The 20,402-nt window shown below is 39.0% G+C and overlaps 1 protein-coding gene across 4 annotated transcripts in view; it reads left to right on the top strand.

Annotated features, from left to right (window-relative positions):
- PTCD2 (pentatricopeptide repeat domain 2) overlaps window positions 1–20,402 on the top strand; it is a 52,095-nt gene that overhangs the window by 10,608 nt on the left and 21,085 nt on the right. For all 4 annotated transcript variants that reach the window (XR_006386659.1, XM_044267433.1, XM_044267423.1 and 1 more), the window contains 5 exons: window positions 1,045–1,123; window positions 1,573–1,664; window positions 4,162–4,275; window positions 8,514–8,588; window positions 19,813–19,926. Coding sequence is in view for 3 of the 4 variants with exons in the window: in XM_044267433.1 (XP_044123368.1) it covers window positions 1,045–1,123; window positions 1,573–1,664; window positions 4,162–4,275; window positions 8,514–8,588; window positions 19,813–19,926 (474 nt within the window). In the remaining variant the exon portion in view is untranslated. The remainder of the gene's footprint in view (window positions 1–1,044; window positions 1,124–1,572; window positions 1,665–4,161; window positions 4,276–8,513; window positions 8,589–19,812; window positions 19,927–20,402) is intronic.

Below are 20,402 nucleotides of genomic sequence, written 5' to 3'. Positions count from 1 at the left end.
GACTTAGATGCACCTTGTAGTATCTCATTGCCTGCCATCCCTCTTGCCCATTCCACTCTGGACCTTCTTATGCTTTTTAAGACATGCCATACCCATGTCCTCAGACCGGAGTGGTCTACATTGTCATTATCGAGGCTCTCCTTTACTTCACTGAGGTCTTTTTCCAATAAGCCTTTTCTGACAACCTTCTGCCATCTTCTCTGTCCCTTTATCCTGCTTCATTGTTCTTTATAGCCCTTACTGATGACTTGAAATTACATTTTAACTTTTTTTTTTAACAGGTTTTACTCCCATTTTCATTTTTTCCCATGCCAGAATTTAAGCTCTACTAGACCATAAGCCCCACTAGAGTTAGGGCAGGGTTATGTGTCTTGTTCATCATTTCTTTTTTTTCAATCCTTAGAATAGGGTTTGCGTAGTAGGTTCTCAAAATAAGAACAAACTTGAGTAGGGCATTTAATGACATATTTCAGTAACATGTGTTGTGTTATCATGAGTAAAAGTGTTGAGGAAAAAAAAAGTTAAGAACCACTTTTAGTGAATTATTGCAAAAAGTGAATTACTGTTTATTATTCATTTGCCAAAAGAGAATCATAGCTGTGTAAGATTGTCCTTGCTCAGTTTTCAAACATGCTGACACCTGCTATTTCGTATCAATATGCTGCCACCCACGTTGCAGGACCACCCTATCAGGGTTCATTGGCTTGTTTCTTTTCCCTTAAGCAGGTGAGCCATGTTTAATGAACATGTTCTTCAGTGTATTTTTGAAACTCTGAGAATTCTTGCCATACCTCCTGTCTCTTGTTTGGTGTGCCCATTGCCAAAGGCACGACAGCCAAAAGAGTGGGCAGCATCTGATTTTTTTTTGAAGAATAAATCCTAATATATCAGAAATTTATTAGAGAATTCAGGGGACCAAATGGATAAAGTATACACAAAAATAAGTCCTAGATAGAGAAGATGGAGTATAAGAGTAAATATTCACTAAATATTTACAGCTTTTAACCAAACTGGTGTTGTTGTTGTTTTTTTTTTTTTCATTAGCATTTACGAGGTTTCTTCTCAGACTCCACATCATTCAATATTTTGATGGATATGTTATTTATCAAAGGCAAATATTCAAGTAAGTATTGGAATTTATGTCTGCTGAAAATTTCTGTCTTTGCTGGTATAAGTATAGCAGTTGGGAAAAACAATGGACCATGCAAAAATGATGTTTATATTCCTTATGAGTGGCTAAATTATGGAGATTTCATTCTTTGAGGTCTGAAAAACAACTTTATTAAATCTTATGTCATGCCTTAAGCTAAATACACAGAGTTTACTTACCTTGAAAATATAATATGTTTTAAAATATTAGTTCTTGCTGTATGACTTAATATATATATATATATTTTTTTTTAATTTAGTTAATTGCTAAATGACTTTGACAGATAGCTTTTATTGTGGTTCTGGAATACAATTTTCAGTGGGTGGTGCTGAATGGATTAGAACTCTGGGGATCAATAGCCAAGAGCTCTGAACTCCTTCCAATGCATTTAACACTGCCAACCCACTTGTCACTTTTCATAGGTGCATTGGAAGTACTGATAGAGATGAAAAACCAAGATGTGAAGTTCAACAAAGATACCTATGTCCTTGCTTTTGCGATTTGCTACAAACTGGTAAGCCTGTCTTCCCTTAACTTTTAGAGCACTGTGGATAGTGTTTGAGAGAGAATTTATCATTTTTTTTCCTCTACAAAGAAAAATTTAGTTCCTCTGAAGTCTTTTTTCCATCTGGTACAGATATTTCCATTTTAAATATGTTCTTTTTTAGAAGACTCAAGTTAGCCACATCATACAGTTTTATCACGGGAAAAGCAATTTTATCATCTTTCACCCTTCTCTGGCAGTTGTGTAGATAGGGAGAACAAGAGGTATGCTGGGTTCAAGCTCTGCTGTAGAGTCCAGTCCTCTTGTTATTCAGCTCAAGCTGGACTCCACTAGACAAGTCTTTTCTCTAGTTCTCGCCCATGGAAATCTGAGCATCCTTAATCAGTGAACTCAAGGGCTACTTTATTGTTATCTGTAAAGTTTTTGGTGGTTCAAAGTTGGAAGTAATGTCTATCACCCAACATTCTCTAATTGTGTTCTGTTAGCATCACTTATATGACACTTAGCAGCACTGCCTGATATTATTCTAAGTAGGTGAATGTTTCATCTTCCCCTCTAGACGTAAGGCTTGAGGCATTTTTGTATGCCAACACTGAACAGCCCTGGTATACAATTGATCTTTAATAAATGTATGTGACATTGAAGTGAACTCTTTGATGACGGAAAACATGACTTACAAGTCCATATGTCATATGTTTTAATGGCCCATGTTCATTCAAACACTTCCCTGATGGACACTGGGGAGGGTATGTGCTGTGGTGAGTGCTGTGAATTGTGTAAGACTGATGATTCACAGACCTGTACCCCTGAAGCAAATAATACATTATACGTTAATAAAAGTAAATAAATAAATAAAATAAAACACTTCCCTGAAAAGTGTAGCAATACCAATTTTCCAAAACAAGAGAGGCAGTGGGGTTATATAGTGGAAAGAAAACTATCCTGGAAATTGAGAAACTTAAGAGTCTAGTCTCAGCTTTAGCATTAACTGGCTTTGAAGTGGTCACTTAATTTATTTGTGAAATGAAAGGGTTGAATTCAAGAGCCGCAAGCTTTTACTATAAAAGGCCAGATAGTAAATGCTTTTAGAGGCCATGTATGGCCTCTACCACATACGGTCTCTCTCATATATTGTAATTTGTTTTTGTTTTTACAAACCTTTAGAAATGTGAAAACCATTTTTAGCCATAGGCTAGACTTGGCCTGAGAGTCTTAGTTTTGCTCATTGCTAGATTATTAACTAATCCTTTCTTTATTTTTTTAAAGATTTTATTTATTTATTTGAGAGAGAGAGAGAGAGAGTGTGTGTGTGTGTGTGTGTGTGTGTGTGCGCACGTGTGTGTGCGTGCGCCAGAGCTGGGGCGGGAGGCAGAAGGGGAGGGAGAGGGACAAGCAAACTCCACTCTGAGCGCAGAACTGGACACAGGGCTCGATCTCATGACCCTGAGATCATGACCTGAGCCGAAACCAAAAGTCAGACACTTAACTGACTGAGCCACCGGGGCACCCTTGTGTCATCCTTTCCAGTCATACCATTTTCTTGTCTGTGAAACAGAAGGCCAACCGAATACACAACACTTAAGCATCAGCTTATTCAGCACTGTAATACTGAGCTTTCTGACATTTTTAGAGATGCCTCCTTGAGTGTATAATAAAGTGAAGAGAATTTAATTCTGCTATTTAGGAAGGCCAGATGACATTTCTCCTCTATATTGTATCTAAAAATAACTTGTTTTACTCAGTGGAGAGGAGAGTTGAAAAATTGAACTAGTCAGCCATTACAAATTCCAGGTCAATTCTGGGAACTGCCTTCGCTCATCAGATTCAGTTTTTACTTTAGGTTTTGAGTTGTGAATCATGTCATAACAGATAGATGTAGATGCAAAGCTAATACTGTTCTCATAAACCTAATCTACCTCTAGCATGTACAGAGGAAGAAGATTCAGTTTTACCATTGCTCTCTGCTAGTTTGTGTGTCGTTCATGTTCTTGGATTTGGATTTGGATTTTAAGGTTTCTATTTTCATGGGATTCTCTCATGACTTACATTCACATAAGTGTTCATGTTTTCAAGAATTTGACTTACATGGATATTTTCAGACTGGAAATCCCCTCAGGAAAACTTTTTAGTGTTGCTGAGCTTTATACTATTACTTAATATAGTAACAAACTGAGATTTTTACACCTTTACATTATGGTACTTATGTCTAGAAACTAGTCTGCCCAGATACAAAGAGACCTACACACTTGGTGGTAAAAAGGCCCTAGTTTGGAAAATTGACAAAGAGCTTTACAAATGAAGTTAATGTAGACTTGAAGTGCTAATGTGTAGATAATTAGCTCTGTCTGCAAGTGGTCTCTATATGGGGCTTCATCTGTTAAGTGGCTTGAGATAGGCACTGGGAAATTCTTACAAAAGGAAATCCAAAATGCTGAGCACTGTTAATCGTTTTATTAAATTTAAAGGTACATGACATTATTTACTGAGCAATCCTGTCTCCTGCCAGAATAGCCCTGAATCTTTAAAAATCTGTACTACATTAAGAGAAGAAGCCCTGATCAAAGGAGAAGTCCTCTCCAGGAGAGCATCCTGTTTTGCTGTGGCATTAGCTCTTAATCAGGTAAGGCTTCGGGGAGCACATTAGTGAAGAGAGAGTGGAGAGACTTGACTGCTTTCATTTGTTCTCGTTTTTATTTATTTTTTTTTTCCTTCTGACTGTATCCTAAAGAAAAAGTTTCTGTAAAAAGACCAATGCCATTCTAACTGGTGTAAGGTGGTATCTCAATGTGGTTTTAATTTGAGTCTCCCTGATGGCTAGTGATAATGAACATTTTTTTCATGTGTCTGATAGCCATTTGTATGTATTCATTGGAGAAGTGTCTGTTCATATCTTCTGCCCATTTTTTGATATGATTGTCTGTTTTGGGTGTGTTGAGTTTGAGGAGTTCCTTATAGATCCTGGATATCAACCTTTTGTCTGTACTATCATTTGCAAATATCTTCTCCCATTCCGTGGGTTGCCTCTTTGTTTTGTTGACTGTTTCCTTTGCTGTGCAGAAGCTTTTGATCTTTTTTTTTTTTTTAAAGATTTTATTTATTTATTTGAGAGAGAGAGACAGTGAGAGAGAATGAGCGAGGAGAAGGTCAGAGAGCGAAGCAGACTCCCCATGGAGCTGGGAGCCTGATGTGGGACTCGATCCCGGGACTCCAGGATCACGCCCTGAGCCGAAGGCAGTCGTCCAACCAACTGAGCCACCCAGGCGTCCCGAAGCTTTTGATCTTGATGAAGTCCCAAAAGTTCATTTTTGCTTTTGTTTCCTTTGCCTTTGGAGACATATCTTGAAAGAAGTTGCTGTGGCTGATATTGAAGAGGTTACTACCTATGTTCTCCTCTAGGATTCTGATGGATTCCTGTCTCACGTTGAGGTCTTTTATCTATTTTGAGTTTATCTTTGTGTACGGTGTAAGAGAATGGTCGAGTTTCATTCTTCTACATATAGCTGTCTAGTTTTCCCAGCACCATTTATTGAAGAGACTGTCTTTTTTCCACTGTATATTTTTTCCTGTTTTGTCGAAGATTATTTGACCATAGAGTTGAGGGTCCATATCTGGGCTCTCTACTCTGTTCCACTGATCTATGTGTCTGTTTTTATGCCAGTACCATGCTGTCTTGGTGATCACAGCTTTGTGGTAAAGCTTAAAATCAGGTAACATGATTAGCAAGACAGGAAACAACATTGATATGTACAGTATGATATAACACTGATGCATTTATCCTTGTGAATCTGTCACTGTAGCATTATAAAGTGACTCTCATGGTCTTGTTTCAGGCTTGAACTCTGAATTTCCCTTGCCTAATGTTAATATCTCCCCCTACCCCCAGTTTTTGTTTGCCTCTTTGGTTTATTTAGGTTTGTATTTACCTCCTATACACATTTTCCTATCCTTTTATTTGCAGTCTTTCTGCAGTCAAATGCTCTACCACTGAGCTATACCCCCTATTTGCAGTCTTTCTGAATTGGTTTGTTTTTGTGTATCTCTGGTACACTGCATAGATTTGAACTTTGTTTCATGATACACTGCTAATCTTTCTTTTAACTTAACCTATCTAGGTAGACAGAGTGTACTTCATCTTAGGTTTCAGTTATGCTTTGTTTTTATAACATTTAAAATTACTTATAGCATATAGTGGTTTTCTTTGTTTTGGTTTGTATTTTTGCTTTAGTGGTTACTTTAAAACCATAACTTGATTTAATATACTTAGTCCTCCGATTACCTTCACTTCACCTGTTAATTCCCTACTGTAAGTGATGCTGAATCTAGTATATTTCCTTTTTTCTCTCATTTTCCTTCTTCTCCACTATCCAATTCTGGTTGATACATTACCTTTCATGGTACTCATTTTTCTCTTAAATGTGCTTGATTTGTCAGCTTTAAATGCTATTTTTCTGACCCCATGTAATAAAGATAAGGCAGTAAGCATACTTTATCTTACATTCTTTCTCCCTTTGTCTTCATTATCCAAGACTAGAACACTTGTGCTCCATTCTGTAACCATATTCCCCACATTTGTTTTAGTCTTATATATATTTAAATATATATTCTTACATATATTTAAATATATTCATATATTGAAAAATATTCATTTACTGTTGGTTTTCCAGTCATCCCTTTGTTGATTGAAATGTGTCTTCTAGTAAAGTGTCTTCCTTCTTCAGTGGGAGAGTGCTCCCCAAGTTCTTGGTATTTAAAATTATTTGCCTGGTTTTTTTTTTTTTTTTTGGTCTTGAACTGCATTTTGACCAGATATAAAATTTTGAGGTGACACTTGGTATTTTTGAGGTTTTTCTGTGCATTGCTCTTCTATCTTCTAGTAGAGAATATTGTTGTGGAGAAATCTGAGGCATGCCTGATTTTGTTTCCGTGCTTTTGAGTCACTTGATCTTGTTTGTTTTTCTCATTACTGTCCTCTGTATCCATGGAAACATTTCTCTATTGGGGTTTCTTCATCTGCCAGTTATTTTCTGATTTTGTTTCTTTCTCATTTTTATATCCCTTTTCTCACTCTTTTGTTCCTCCTAGTGTCTTTATACAGATCATGTGCTGGTGCATTTTTGAGTACTCGACATTGGAAACAAGTTTCTTGAACCAACCGCTTACAGAAGATTCATGTCAGAAAGAGACCAGAGCCATGTTGCCATGCTCTAGACTAGTAGGAATTTTTATGTAATGCGTAGGCTTTATTTCTCCCTGGCTAATGGGAATAGGCATGGAGGCAGTTTTCAATGAAAAATCTCATTCTCTGACACTACCGTGGCAACAGATTGTTTCCTGCAAATACAGCTCATTTGTTTAAATTTTTGGTTAGCCTCACCTTTGCCACAAGAAGCGTCCAAAAGACTTCTCATTACTAGTCCTAAATTCCATTACCATCACTGTAAATGGAATTCAGGTTTCGTACTTCAGGGAATGCCCCTCACCTTTGAGAACCACTTGGTGGGCTCTTGCTAAGAAAGGCAGCAGTGGTCTCTGTTCACCACTTTGTCCAGACCTTACCCCTGTGCTCTGTCTCCTGTGTTGTTGGCAGTGCGTCCATTTCTTCTGTGGTTTGAATTTTCTGCTCTCTTCTAGTGATGTCATAGTTGGAGTTTGTATTTTCATAGTTGGAGTTTGCATATCTGCTTCTCCATCTTGTTTTCCTTCTCTCTCTCTTTTTTTTAAATCTTCCATTGGGATATGGAGAAATGCCAACTTTATGCCTCCATCTTAAAAACTGGAATGCAGGCAGATTATTAAAACATTCAGTAATCTTCAGCTTTGGAATGCATAGGTCACGGGATGAAAGGCAGAGCCTTGGGAATATAGTTGATGGCATTGTGCTAGCGCTGTATGGTGACAGGTGGCAGCTACCCTTGTGGTGAACATAGCATAATGTATAGAGTTGTTGAATCACTATGTTGTACACTTGAAACTATTACAACATTGTGTGTCAACTCTACTTCAATAAAAATTGTGTTTTGGAGGCATTTTTAAAGTTCAGCAGGATGCCTGGGTGGCTCAGTGGGTTAGGCCTTTGCCTTCGGCTCAGGTCATGGTCTCAGGGTCCTGGGATCAAGCCCCACATTGGGCTCTCTGCTCAGCAGGGAAGCCTGCTTCCTCCCTCTCTCTCTGCCTGCCTCTCTGCCTACTTGTGATCTCTCTCTGTCTGTGTCAAATAAATAAATAAAATCTTAAAAAAAAATTCAGTAAGATGTAACTGTAAGAAACATTTGATATAAGAAAGTTCATTTTCAATTACCAGAAAAACTTGTTCTTTGTGGACTTGAAAACCCCTGGGGCACTATGAACAGGAATATCCTACTATCGTTTTTTTTTTAATTTTTAAAGATTTTATTTATTTGATAGAGAGAGACCACATGCACAAGCAGGAGAGGGGCAGAGGGAAAGGGAAAAGCAGACTCCCTGCTAAGCAGGGAGCACAATTTGGGGCTCGATCCAAGGACATTGGAGTCATAACCTGAACTGAAGGCAGACGCTTTATAGACTGAGCCACCTAGGCGCCCAGGAATATCTTGCTATCTTTAAACAGTCTTTATGTGGGACACCTGGATGGCTCAGTCAGTTAAATTCTGCCTTTAGCTCAGGTCATGATCCTGGGATCCTAGGATCAAGTCCTGCATTGGGCTCCCTGCTCAATGGGGGGACCTACTTCTCCCTCTGCCTGCCGCTACCCTGCTTGTGCGTGCTCTTTCTCTTTGTCAAATAAATAAATAAAGTCTTAAAAAAAATAAACAATCTTTATGATAGCAGTGGAATGTTCATATGACTTGGAGTATAACTTGTTTTTCTTTCTTCTAGAACAAGGTGACGAAAGCGATATCCATTTTTTCCCAAATCATGAAGCAAGAAAACATACTGTGCACTAATTTAAATGTAAGTGACTTCTTTATTGTTTTAAAGTAAAGCTTGGAAGGTGGTAAAATGACATCTAAATTTTTTTATATATGTATGTTGAATTTTGATCTCCTAAGATCTTGATTCAGTTCAGTGATTTATTGAGTTCTGTGTCACAGTATAGGCCCTGTAATAGGAGTTAATACAGGCATTTATGAATCAGTGGAAAATGTAGATATGCTCAGATAGAAGATGTAGCTAAATGCTGCAAGTATAACACAAGTATAACACTTCTCTACAGAAGGCTGTAGATACAGAGAGGAAGGACTCTATTTTCTTTTGACTAAGACTTGAGAAAAATCTTTGTGCTAATTGCATCTGATTCATTTTACCAAACATAGGGATTTAGTATACCTATGGTGCATAAAATAGTGCTTGGCATGGTAAACACTCGGTATAAATTTCTTTTTTTTTTTTTCCAATTTATTTATTTTCAGAAAAACAGTATTCATTATTTTTTCACCACACCCAGTGCTCCATGCAAGCTGTGCCCTCTATAATACCCACCACCTGGTACCCCAACCTCCCACCCCGCCGCCACTTCAAACCCCTCAGATTGTTTTTCAGAGTCCATAGTCTCTCATGGTTCACCTCCCCTTCCAATTTACCCAAAAGCACATACCCTCCCCAATGTCCATAACCCTACCCCCCTTCTCCCAACCCCCCTCCCCCCAGCAACCCACAGTTTGTTTCGTGAGATTAAGAGTCACTTATGGTTTGTCTCCCTCCCTATCCCATCTTGTTTCATGGATTCTTCTCCTACCCACTTAAGCCCCCATGTTGCATCACCACTTCCTCATATCAGGGAGATCATATGATAGTTGTCTTTCTCCACTTGACTTATTTTGCTAAGCATGATACGCTCTAGTTCCATCCATGTTGTCGCAAATGGCAAGATTTCATTTCTTTTGATGGCTGCATAGTATTCCATTGTGTATATATACCACATCTTCTTTATCCATTCATCTGTTGATGGACAGCTAGGTTCTTTCCATAGTTTGGCTATTGTGGTCATTGCTGCTATAAACATTCGGGTGCACGTGCCCCTTTGGATCACTACGTTTGTATCTTTAGGGTAAATTCCCAGTAGTGCAATTGCTGGGTCATAGGGCAGTTCTATTTTCAACATTTTGAGGAACCTCCATGCTGTTTTCCAGAGTGGTTGCACCAGCTTGCATTCCCACCAACAGTGTAGGAGGGTTCCCCTTTCTCCACATCCTCGCCAGCATCTGTCATTTCCTGACTTGTTGATTTTAGCCATTCTGACTGGTGTGAGGTGATATCTCATTGTGGTTTTGATTTGTATTTCCCTGATGCGGAGTGATATGGCGCACTTTTTCATGTGTCTGTTGGCCATCTGGATGTCTTCTCTGCAGAAATGTCTGTTCATGTCCTCTGCCCATTTCTTGATTGGATTATTTGTTCTTTGGGTGTTGAGTTTGTTAAGTTCTTTATAGATTTTGGACACTAGTCCTTTATCTGATATGTCGTTTGCAAATATCTTCTCCCATTCTGTCAGTTGTCTTTTGATTTTGTTAACTGTTTCCTTTGCTGTGCAAAAGCTTTTGATCTTGATGAAATCCCAAAAGTTCATTTTTGCCTTTGCTTCCCTTGCCTTTGGCGATGTTCCTAGGAAGATGTTGCTGCGGCTGAGGTCGAAGAGGTTGCTGCCTGTGTTCTCCTCAAGGATTTTGATGGATTCCTTTCTCACATTGAGGTCCTTAATCCATTTTGAGTCTATTTTTGTGTGTGGTATAAGGAAATGGTCCAATTTCATTTTTCTGCATGTGGCTGTCCAATTTTCCCAACACCATTTATTAAAGAGGCTGTCTTTTTTCCATTGGACATTCTTTCCTGCTTTATCAAAGATTAGTTGACCATAGAGTTTCTGGGCTCTCTATTCTGGGCTCTCTATTTCTGGGCTCTCTATTCTGTTCCATTGGTCTATGTGTCTGTTTTTGTGCCAGTACCATGCTATCTTGATGATGACAGCTTTGTAATAAAGCTTGAAGTCCGGAATTGTGATGCTACCAACTTTGGCTTTCTTTTTCAATATCCCTTTGGCTATTCGAGGTCTTTTCTGGTTCCATATAAATTTTAAAATTATTTGTTCCATTTCTTTGAAAAAGATGGATGGTACTTTGATAGGAATTGCATTAAATGTGTAGATTGCTTTAGGTAGCATAGACATTTTTACAATATTTATTCTTCCAATCCAGGAGCATGGAACATTTTTCCATTTCTTTGTGTCTTCCTCAATTTCTTTCATGAGTACTTTATAGTTTTCTGAGTATAGATTCTTAGCCTCTTTGGTTAGGTTTATTCCTAGGTATCTTATGGTCTGGGGTGCAATTGTAAATGGGATTGACTCCTTAATTTCTCTTTCTTCTGTCTTGTTGTTGGTGTAGAGAAATGCAACTGATTTCTGTGCATTGATCTTATATCCTGACACTTTACTGAATTCCTGTACAAGTTCTAGCAGTTTTGGAGTGGAGTCTTTTGGGTTTTACACATAGAGTATCATATCATCTGCGAAGAGTGATAGTTTGACTTCTTCTTTGCCGATTTGGATGCCTTTAATTTCTTTTTGTTGTCTGATTGCTGAGGCTAGGACTTCTAGTACTATGTTGAATAGCAGTGGTGATAATGGACATCCTTGCCGTGTTCCTGACCTTAGCGGAAAAGCTTTCAGTTTTTCTCCATTGAGAATGATATTTGCGGTGGGTGTTTCATAGATGGCTTTGATGATATTGAGGTATGTGCCCTCTATCCCTACACTTTGAAGGGTTTTGATCAGGAAGGGATGCTGTACTTTGTCAAATGCTTTTTCAACATCTATTGAGAGTATCATATGGTTCTTGTTCTTTCTTTTATTGATGTGTTGTATCACATTGACTGATTTGCGGATGTTGAACCAACCTTGCAGCCCTGGGATAAATCCCACTTGGTCGTGGTGAATAATCCTTTTAATGTACTGTTGAATCCTATTGGCTAGTATTTTGGTGAGAATTTTTGCATCTGTGTTCATCAAGGATATTGGTCTATAGCTCTCTTTTTTGATGGGATCCTTGTCTGGTTTTGGGATCAAGGTGATGCTGGCCTCATAAAATGAGTTTGGGAGTTTTCCTTCCATTTCTATTTTTTGGAACAGTTTCAGGAGAACAGGAATTAGTTCTTCTTTAAATGTTTGGTAGAATTCCCCCGGGAAGCCGTCTGGCCCTGGGCTTTTGTTTGTTTGGAGATTTTTAATGACTGTTTCAATCTCCTTACTGGTTATGGGTCTGTTCAAGCTTTCTATTTCTTCCTGGTTCAATTTTGGTAGTTTATATGTTTCTAGGAATGCATCCATTTCTTCCAGATTGTCAAATTTGTTGGCGTAGAGTTGCTCATAGTATGTTCTTATAATAGTTTGTATTTCTTTGGTGTTAGTTGTGATCTCTCCTCTTTCATTCATGATTTTATTTATTTGGGTCCTTTCTCTTTTCTTTTTGATAAGTCTGGCCAGGGGTTTATCAATTTTATTAATTCTTTCAAAGAACCAGCTCCTAGTTTCGTTGATTTGTTCTATTGTTTTTTTGGTTTCTATTTCATTGATTTCTGCTCTGATCTTTATGATTTCTCTTCTCCTGCTGGGCTTAGGGTTTCTTTCTTGTTCTTTCTCCAGCTCCTTTAGGTGTAGGGTTAGGTTGTTTACCTGAGACCTTTCTTGTTTCTTTTTTTTTTTTTTTTTTTTAAGATTTTATTTATTTATTTGACAGAGAGAAATCACAAGTAGATGGAGAGGCAGGCAGAGAGAGAGAGAGGGAAGCAGGCTCCCCGCTGAGCAGAGAGCCCGATGCGGGACTCGATCCCAGGACCTTTCTTGTTTCTTGAGAAAAGCTTGTACCGCTATATATTTTCCTCTCAGGACTGTATGGTAGCTATTTTCATTCAATGTTGTCAGCCTGCCACAGCCCATCTGCCCCAGTAAGCAGTGAGTTATCCATACCTTCCCGGAGCAGTGAAAAAGACTGGGAGCCTCTTTGGTCATTAGAGACATCAATGACCACTGGCCTCACTCAGCCACTCCCTACTGAGGCCCTGTTTATGCTGAGTATACTTCTGCTATGGGCATTGAAAAAAAGCCCCTAACTTTCAAGAACTTAGTCTCGAAACGTTAGGGGGTCAAGGTGGGGAAAACATTGTCAAAAGAACAGAAATGTGTTCTAGTATAAACTGTCCTAGTGTAAACTAGGATAAGGGCTCACAGCCAGTGCAGTGTTGCAGCATGGGGAGTGAAGGGCTGACCAGTGGGAACAGACTGAGCATATCTCAGGGAGGAATTGCTGAGCAGTCTGGAGGAGGACGGGGCCATGGGATTGGAGGGATGAGAGTGAAAGGGCATTCTGTGTTGGGAGATGAGTTTTGCTGAGGGTTCCATTTAAAAGATTGTGAACTTTTAATCATAACCACTTCTTACTAGCCTTGAGTTCATCCTTAGCAACTTACTTAAACTCTATGATCCCCATTTTCCTTTTATCTGAAATAGCATTAGTAATGAATACATTACTGTCTTTTCCTTGAGAAAATTGAAAGAATAATGCATTTAAAGTAGTTAACATAGTACCGGCATATAATCAGTGTTCAGTGAATGCTTGGTGATACCAGTTTTATTTGTTTGAAATGAAATGTGTTACATAAAGAAGAATATTTGTATGTAACAAATCCTATAACCTAGTGAATAGGAATTCAGCATTACTCCAAGGTTCCATGGTTTTCATTTCTTCCACAGTGATTATCCTCAGATGTCACCCCCAGAACAGTGCCTAGATGACTTTCAAGAGAAAGACTAGTTGAGCCTTTATAGTAAACTTTGGACAATAAGGTTGCCAAGATGTCTGAGATAAGACTACCTTATATTTGATCTCATGTTGACTTTTTAAACTCCTTTCATGTGTGGGAAGGATGAGCCTAGGCAACCAGATAGATGGACACAGTGGTAGTGGTGACCCTGAAAAAAGGATGGTTTTGAAAGGGAAGAGACTAAATACTAGAAAAGTATCCAAAAAGAGATCTTGCAGTTTTTAAAGTACAAGGGGGGATGAATGTCAGAGCTGTCAGTGAAGAGCTCATCTATATAAAACTAGCAGTGGGTCTGATAGGAACTGACAAGTGCCACAAAAAAAAGTAAGAGGACCCCGAAGTGAGTTAGTAAGACATCAGTGGTGAGGCAGAGGAATCATCAGAAAAAGACAGGGAAGAAATAGCACCAGTGTGTAGAAATCTAAGAGAGCTGACAGCCCTCCCTGTCAGAGCCTGCTGCAGACAGCCCCTATCCCTAGACTACATGCCTCTGCAGAAACTGCAGGTCAGAGCCGATGGGTCAGCCTGAAAAGCTCACAGGCATGAGCAGATTTGGGAAATCAAAGTGGTAAAGGTCCAAAGTCCAGAAGCTCACCTCGTTGGAGCCAACAGTATCAGTAAGCCAAACACGTTAGAAAGCCTGGCCTCCCAGCAGGTGCCATATCTGTTGTACCTTCTTCTCTGCTTCCTACTGAATTTGGACAGCTCTGGGTATCCAAGTGTATCATTGCTTCTGAGAGAGAGAGGCAGGCCTGCAAATGAACTCATTTCGTGATTGGGACAGAAGTAGAATTGTTAGCATTTCAGGTGGTTCATAGCATCCTGCAGGAAAGACGTACCAGGGAATATGGTGAGAGGAGTGTTGTATGGGTCACTGGTAGCTTTTCTTAGAGTTGAAGTGAGCTTGGAGGGATCAATAAGGGTTGGTGGTGAGAAATTGAGGAGCTACAGATCAGCAGAGTTTCAGCTTAATTTGGCTACTTAGTATTCATTGGTTTGTTTTATATGATACTGTAAAAACAATATTTGGCCATATCATACATGTGGAAAATGGAGATTCAAAGGGTAATTAATCACCTAAGTTCTTTTTTTTTTTTTTTTTTTTAGATTTTTATTTAATTATTTATTTGACAGAGAGAGAGAGAGAGAGATCACAAGTAGGCAGAGAGGCAGGCAGAGAGAGAGAGAGGAAGGGAAGCAGGCTCTCTGCTCAGCAGGGAGCCTGACACGGGACTTGATCCCAGGACCCTGAGATCATGACCTGAGCCGAAGGCAGCGGCTCAACCCACTGAGCCACCCAGGCGCCCCATAATCACCTAAGTTCTTAAAGCTAATTATGTAGCAGAGTCAGAGTTTTTTGTTTGTTTGTTTGTTTTTTAAAGATTTTATTTATTTATTTGACAGAGAGAGATTACAAGTAGGCAGAGAGGCAGGCAGAGAGAGAGAGGAGGAAGCAGGCTCCCTGCTGAGCAGAGAGCCCGATGCGGGATTCGATCCCAGGACCCTGAGATCATGACCCGAGCCGAAGGCAGCAGCTTAACCCACTGAGCCACCCAGGCGCCCGCAGAGTCAGAGTTTTAACACAAAAATGTTTGACTACAAAGTCAAGGGTTTCCCCACCCCTCGAGACCTACAGAGACAAGGGTGTGTCTTTTTCTAACCCAGGACTGGGATTAGCTGCACCTCCTGAATGATGAAAAGGACATAGGAGTGGATGTCAAAAAGCCAACTTGCCGGTACTACACGCACTCCTTGTCCCTGAGTTTAGATGCTTCAACTCTTGCAATCCTTGGCTATCTGTCACAGTGGTTATGAGAATTTAGTAATATTTGTTTTTCATATGAGAGAGTGCTTTGTTGGAAATAAAACATAGGCTGCCGAGAGTGAAGCTATCTGTTCGTATAGGAGGAGAAATCCAGAGCATGGTGGGAATATGCTAATAAGCCCGAGCAGCAGGAGTAGCTCCTATTCTCTGAGAGCTAGAAAGGAAATGCAGGCACTTAAACTTGGTGGAATGAGCATGTTCTGGGCAAGCGCTATGTAAGGAACCTTGAACTGATCTTGAATATGAATCATCCCCTCCATGAATTGGGTCACAGAAGTATATGTTGTTCAGAAACTTAATTAAAGATCATTTTATTGTTTAAAAATGCTCACTCAGGAACTTTTTCCAAATGTCCAGTCTAAGTTGGTCATATTTCAGTGTAAATCTGTTTTGGCTTCCTTAGGGATATTGAAAAAGAGGTGGCTACCATTCTAAGGTTTAATAATCTTTCAGATTCAGATCTCTGTTATTAGAGCAGGTTTTAAAAAACTGATTTAATGGGCCCTTGCTTCTCTAAGGCTGAGTCATCTCCTTGGAATCCTTAAGGGCACTTTGTTAATTATTAAGAAACAGAAACCTGACAAATAGGCTGAGTAGAAAGTCTATCAGTAGTAGCAGAAATAAATGAAGTTTTTTTTCTGATCTACTTTAAAAATTAATGTCTTATACTAAAATTTTTTCCTGCTGCCATTTGGAATTTGAACTCACCTCATTTCCCCCCCCCCCAACTTAATTTTCTTTTCATCAAAATTGCTTCTGCTGCCAATATGACCCAGAGGGCCTGATTTTCCATTTTCCCAGCTAATACTTGCTGCACACTGAATTGATTTAGCAGATGATCTCATTGAGGCACATGCATTTTGGCTCTGCTGTCTGAATTTAAACCCATCAATCTCAAAAGAACTATAGTCCCCTCTTTAGCAGTGTTGATCAATATCAAAGGATTAATTTTCACTTCTAAATATGTTTGAAAGTAGCCAAGACAACATGGGGTAGCTTTCTACTGGTGCTATTTGAATTCTAATCATGTCTCTAGAAATAAGGCATGTCTCCAAATGGATACCCATTTTGGAACTGAATTACCTTGCAGGGGAATAGGCAGTTGGTTAGTTTTGCTGCTTTTGTCATTATTTGTCAACATGGATAGATGTTTTAATGCCCCTTTCTCCAGTCACTAAGGTCACCCTAAAGTGAGAGCCCATGCTAGGAAGTCTCCTAGGCCTCATGGGGTAGGCAAGGAGACAGAACTCATTTCTCATAAATACCTTTGTGGCAGCATCTCGCCTGGAATTAAAAATTGCATTTTAGTTGAGAGCAGTGTAGACTTGAGAAAAATAAGAGTCTATACAAATGAACAGCTTTGTTTTTCTTCCATGTAGAAAACCAGAGATGGTCAGTTTGGGTCTGGTGTGACATTTTAGGGTAACATCAGGAACCCAGCCTCTTTCTGTATTTTCACAGCATCGTCCTGAGCATATGATTTCCATCCATTACACCTATTCCAGCAAGAAGTGGGAAGAATGGATGTCTCCATGAATGGATGGATGTCTCTTTCCATTCATGTCTCCATGTCATCCGTGGAGACAATGGATGTCTCACCCAGCCACTTGTACTTACATGTTATTGGCAAGAACATAATCCTGTGACCATACCTAGTAGCAAAGAAACCTGAGAAATAGAGTCTTTGAGTTTGGTACATGGCAGCATCAGCTGAAGTTAGGGAGGTCTGTTAATCAAAAAAAGTGGGGAGGGGGATGGATATTATTTAGAAAACTAGCAATCCCTACTCCACTATGGTATTCTACTTCAAATATAGCAGACTTGAAAAGGAAAAGATGAAATGCAAATTACTGCTTGGTCAGGGCCTCTCTTCTTTTTTTTGGTCAAAGACATCCAATGATTTGTGAACATTTCTTAGGGTTTCAGAAAATTAGAGGGGCAGGAAGTGTCCTTCTGTAGTTGTTTGAATAGCTTTTCCTAACTAAATTCCCCCTATTCCTTGCTAATTTTCTCAGCCTTTTGTTTGGAATTTGTAAGATTAAAGCAGTGTGCTGTACCTTGATCTAGTTTACCTTAACCATAACCTAAAGTTTCAGTTGAGACAAGCTCTCCTAGCTTTACATTTTTTCTTGGCTTTTTATCAGTAACTGCCTCATCTCTATTACCCTTCATCAGTATATTTCGAGGAATTGAACTTGACTTTTGAAATCCCTTCTGAGTCAGAGATAGTTGCTGGAGGCAGGGAGAGAAATTGGGAAAACTTAAGAAGAGATGTTGAAATCTTCCAGGAGCACATCATTAATAGTTTCTAGCGTGGAGCTCTAGGAGACTTGTCTGTGTAAATTGCTGGGGGACCTCAGCTCTTCTCATTCATTATTGTTGAGGGTCTACTAGGTGCCAGGCACTAGAGACATAAGATGTAACAAGGTCGACTTCTCCTTGCCCTCAATAGGATAGCTGCCAACCCAGTCAGCTGGTTTTTATTAACAAGACTTTGAAGTACTATTAGTAAGAGATTTTACCCTACTTTTAAGCTAACAAGTTAATCTTCCGTAGTTTGTGATACAGTAGAGTTCACAAGTCACGGAGAGGTGAAGAGAAGTTTATTAATTAGAGCAGTGGTAGTAGCTACAACATTTGCATTTTGCATTAGTTTCTTAAATCCAATTCCCATAGGGTGACATGAGGTCTATATTCCTTTTATACGTACAGGAGGTTATAGTTTAAGAGAGGAGTCTTGAATTTGGAGAACTCAGATCTCTCAAAATGGGCAATAAGCATGCCTGCCCTTTTGTCTGCTGTGTATGTCTTTCCAAGGTGTTGGTTATATGCATATCCTTGAAAAAATAGCCTGGAACAAAGGCAGTATTGGAAAAATAGTCTGGAACAAAAGCTTCTGCTTGAATGTGAGAAAACTGTGGAGTGTTGCCTCCTAATGAAGGGTGTGCTTATGATTTTGCCTTTGCTTTAGAACACTGGACTTACATTGGGTTCTTTGGATTTAGTCTACTTGGAATCTTTTCATTCTGTTCTTTGGGACCAAAGATAGTCAAACTTAAATTGTTATAAAATGGGCTATAGAAAGAACGTAACTGGTTTGCTAAAAAAAAAAAAAGGAATAGCTCTTCCAAAACACTACTTTTCCAAAGCATCAAGAGCCTTTAAAATGGTTACATCCTTTGACTTTGTAATTTCACTTCTAGGAAAATCAAGTCTTAGAAGTTAACAAGATTTTTTTTTAATATATGCACATTTATCAATATATCAAAGAGTGGTATTGCTTAATGAATCATTGTATGTATATGATGGAGTGCTATGCATTCATTATTAAAAATGAGGTATTCTATAATTTGCTAATGAGAAATAATAATTATATAACAATTGACAGGAAGAAGCATCAGATCAGAGGAAAATTATAATTTCATGTCCAAATATATTAAACATGAAATTATAATTTCATGTCCAAATATATTAAACAGCAGATAACATTAGTTGGGGAATTCTGGCTTATTCTTGTTTTCTTTAACCCTTTCTGTATTTTTCAAATTGTACTAGCAAACGTTGGTAATGAAAAGGGGAAATGTGGGTTGTTGTTGTTTTTTTTAAGATTTTATTCACTTATTTTAGAGAGAGAGAGAGAACATTAGAGAGAGAAAGCACGAGGGGGTGAGGTTCAGAGGGAGAAACAGACCCCCTCTTAAGCAGGGAGCCTGGTGTGGGACTCTATCCTGAGACTCCAGGATCGTGACCTGAGCCGAAGGCAGACGCTTAACCATCTGGGCCATCCAGGTGCCTGGGAAATTTTTCTTTTCTTAATCGTGTCTATCTGATGGAAGGTAGTTAGTGGTATCATTTTAAAAGCCAAGTACAGTACCCAGTTTTGAAAGTTTCTTAATGGCTGCAGTGTAAATAGGAGTACCTCATTAAGCCTTGAACCAGCTTCTACTTTATACCTCCAGCAATTGATTTGCCTACAACTTCCTAATGTAAATAAATAAACAAAGGTAAAGGTTTCTTTTGCCCCAGAGTCAGTCTTACAAGATTGTGTGATTGTCTTCTCTGAATCTAGAAGGACTAGGGAGGAAGAAACTATTAATAATGTTTGAGTACCTCCTGTGTGCTGGCATTTTATTTGATGTTCACAGTAACTCGAATGTGAAATGTAAACCTATTTTCCTCATTTTACAAATACAGAAGTTGTAAGAGCTTAAATATATAACCATTCATGTAGCATATTAAATATATGACCATTCATGCCAGGATTCCAGCCCAAATGTGCCAGACTCCACAATCCCTATTTTCTGCATTTCTACCTTTAAGCAAGTTTTGAAGTTGAGATGTTTTGATTAGCTATTGGAAAATAAGTTTTGACTGGTAGACATATATTCGAAGTATTTTTCAACTTGTGCAGGGGAATGAATTAGGAAATAGCATGAAAGCAGGTAGATGCCTATAAATGTAAGCTGGTGTAACAGAGTACTTATCTCATTGTTGAGCCCTGGCTCAGTCTTGGTTTTGTTTGTTTTTTGTATTCAGATTTTGATTCATATCCAGGCAAATATGTTGAAAACCCTCATAGAGATACTAAAGGATGCAGCAGAAGGAAGTTTATCAAAATTTGTGAGAAGACAAGAGTTCTCAGAAGAAGTGGTGAGTATGTGATTACTGCAGAAATCATTTAAAGGTGAAAGGGCTCTCATTAAAATGTGCACTTACTGTCTTCATTCTTCAGGCTGCCACCTTAAAGAGTGTCAAATATGGCAACACCTGTCTTCTTCCTATTATAAGACTTCTGAGTTTGGGTGCAACGAGATTTTTCTTGCAACAGAAAATACCCTCTGAAATTCTAGGAAAACCTTTGTCCTTTTACTTTTTTCTCACCATCTTGCTCCCCACCCCAACTTCCCACACACATTGTTTTCCTGGATACTGCTCCCCTTTTCGCTTTACTTTCTCCTCAAGCCTCCAGTGCCTTCTCCCCACTCCCCTACCCCTGCTTCCTGTTTCATGGAGGAAATGGAAGCAATCCACAGAGAATGCTGCTGCAGGGACAACCTCTTCCCGTCCTGCCGAGCCTGTGGTGACCATCCACCCCTCTCTAGAGAAGGCTCCCCCATTGAGCGCTG

The sequence above is a fragment of the Neovison vison genome, chromosome 1, assembly GCF_020171115.1.
Source record: "Neovison vison isolate M4711 chromosome 1, ASM_NN_V1, whole genome shotgun sequence".
Lineage (NCBI taxonomy): Eukaryota > Metazoa > Chordata > Mammalia > Carnivora > Mustelidae > Neogale > Neogale vison.
Note: the sequence above shows the minus strand (reverse complement) of the source record. Positions and strands in the feature narration are given on the sequence as shown.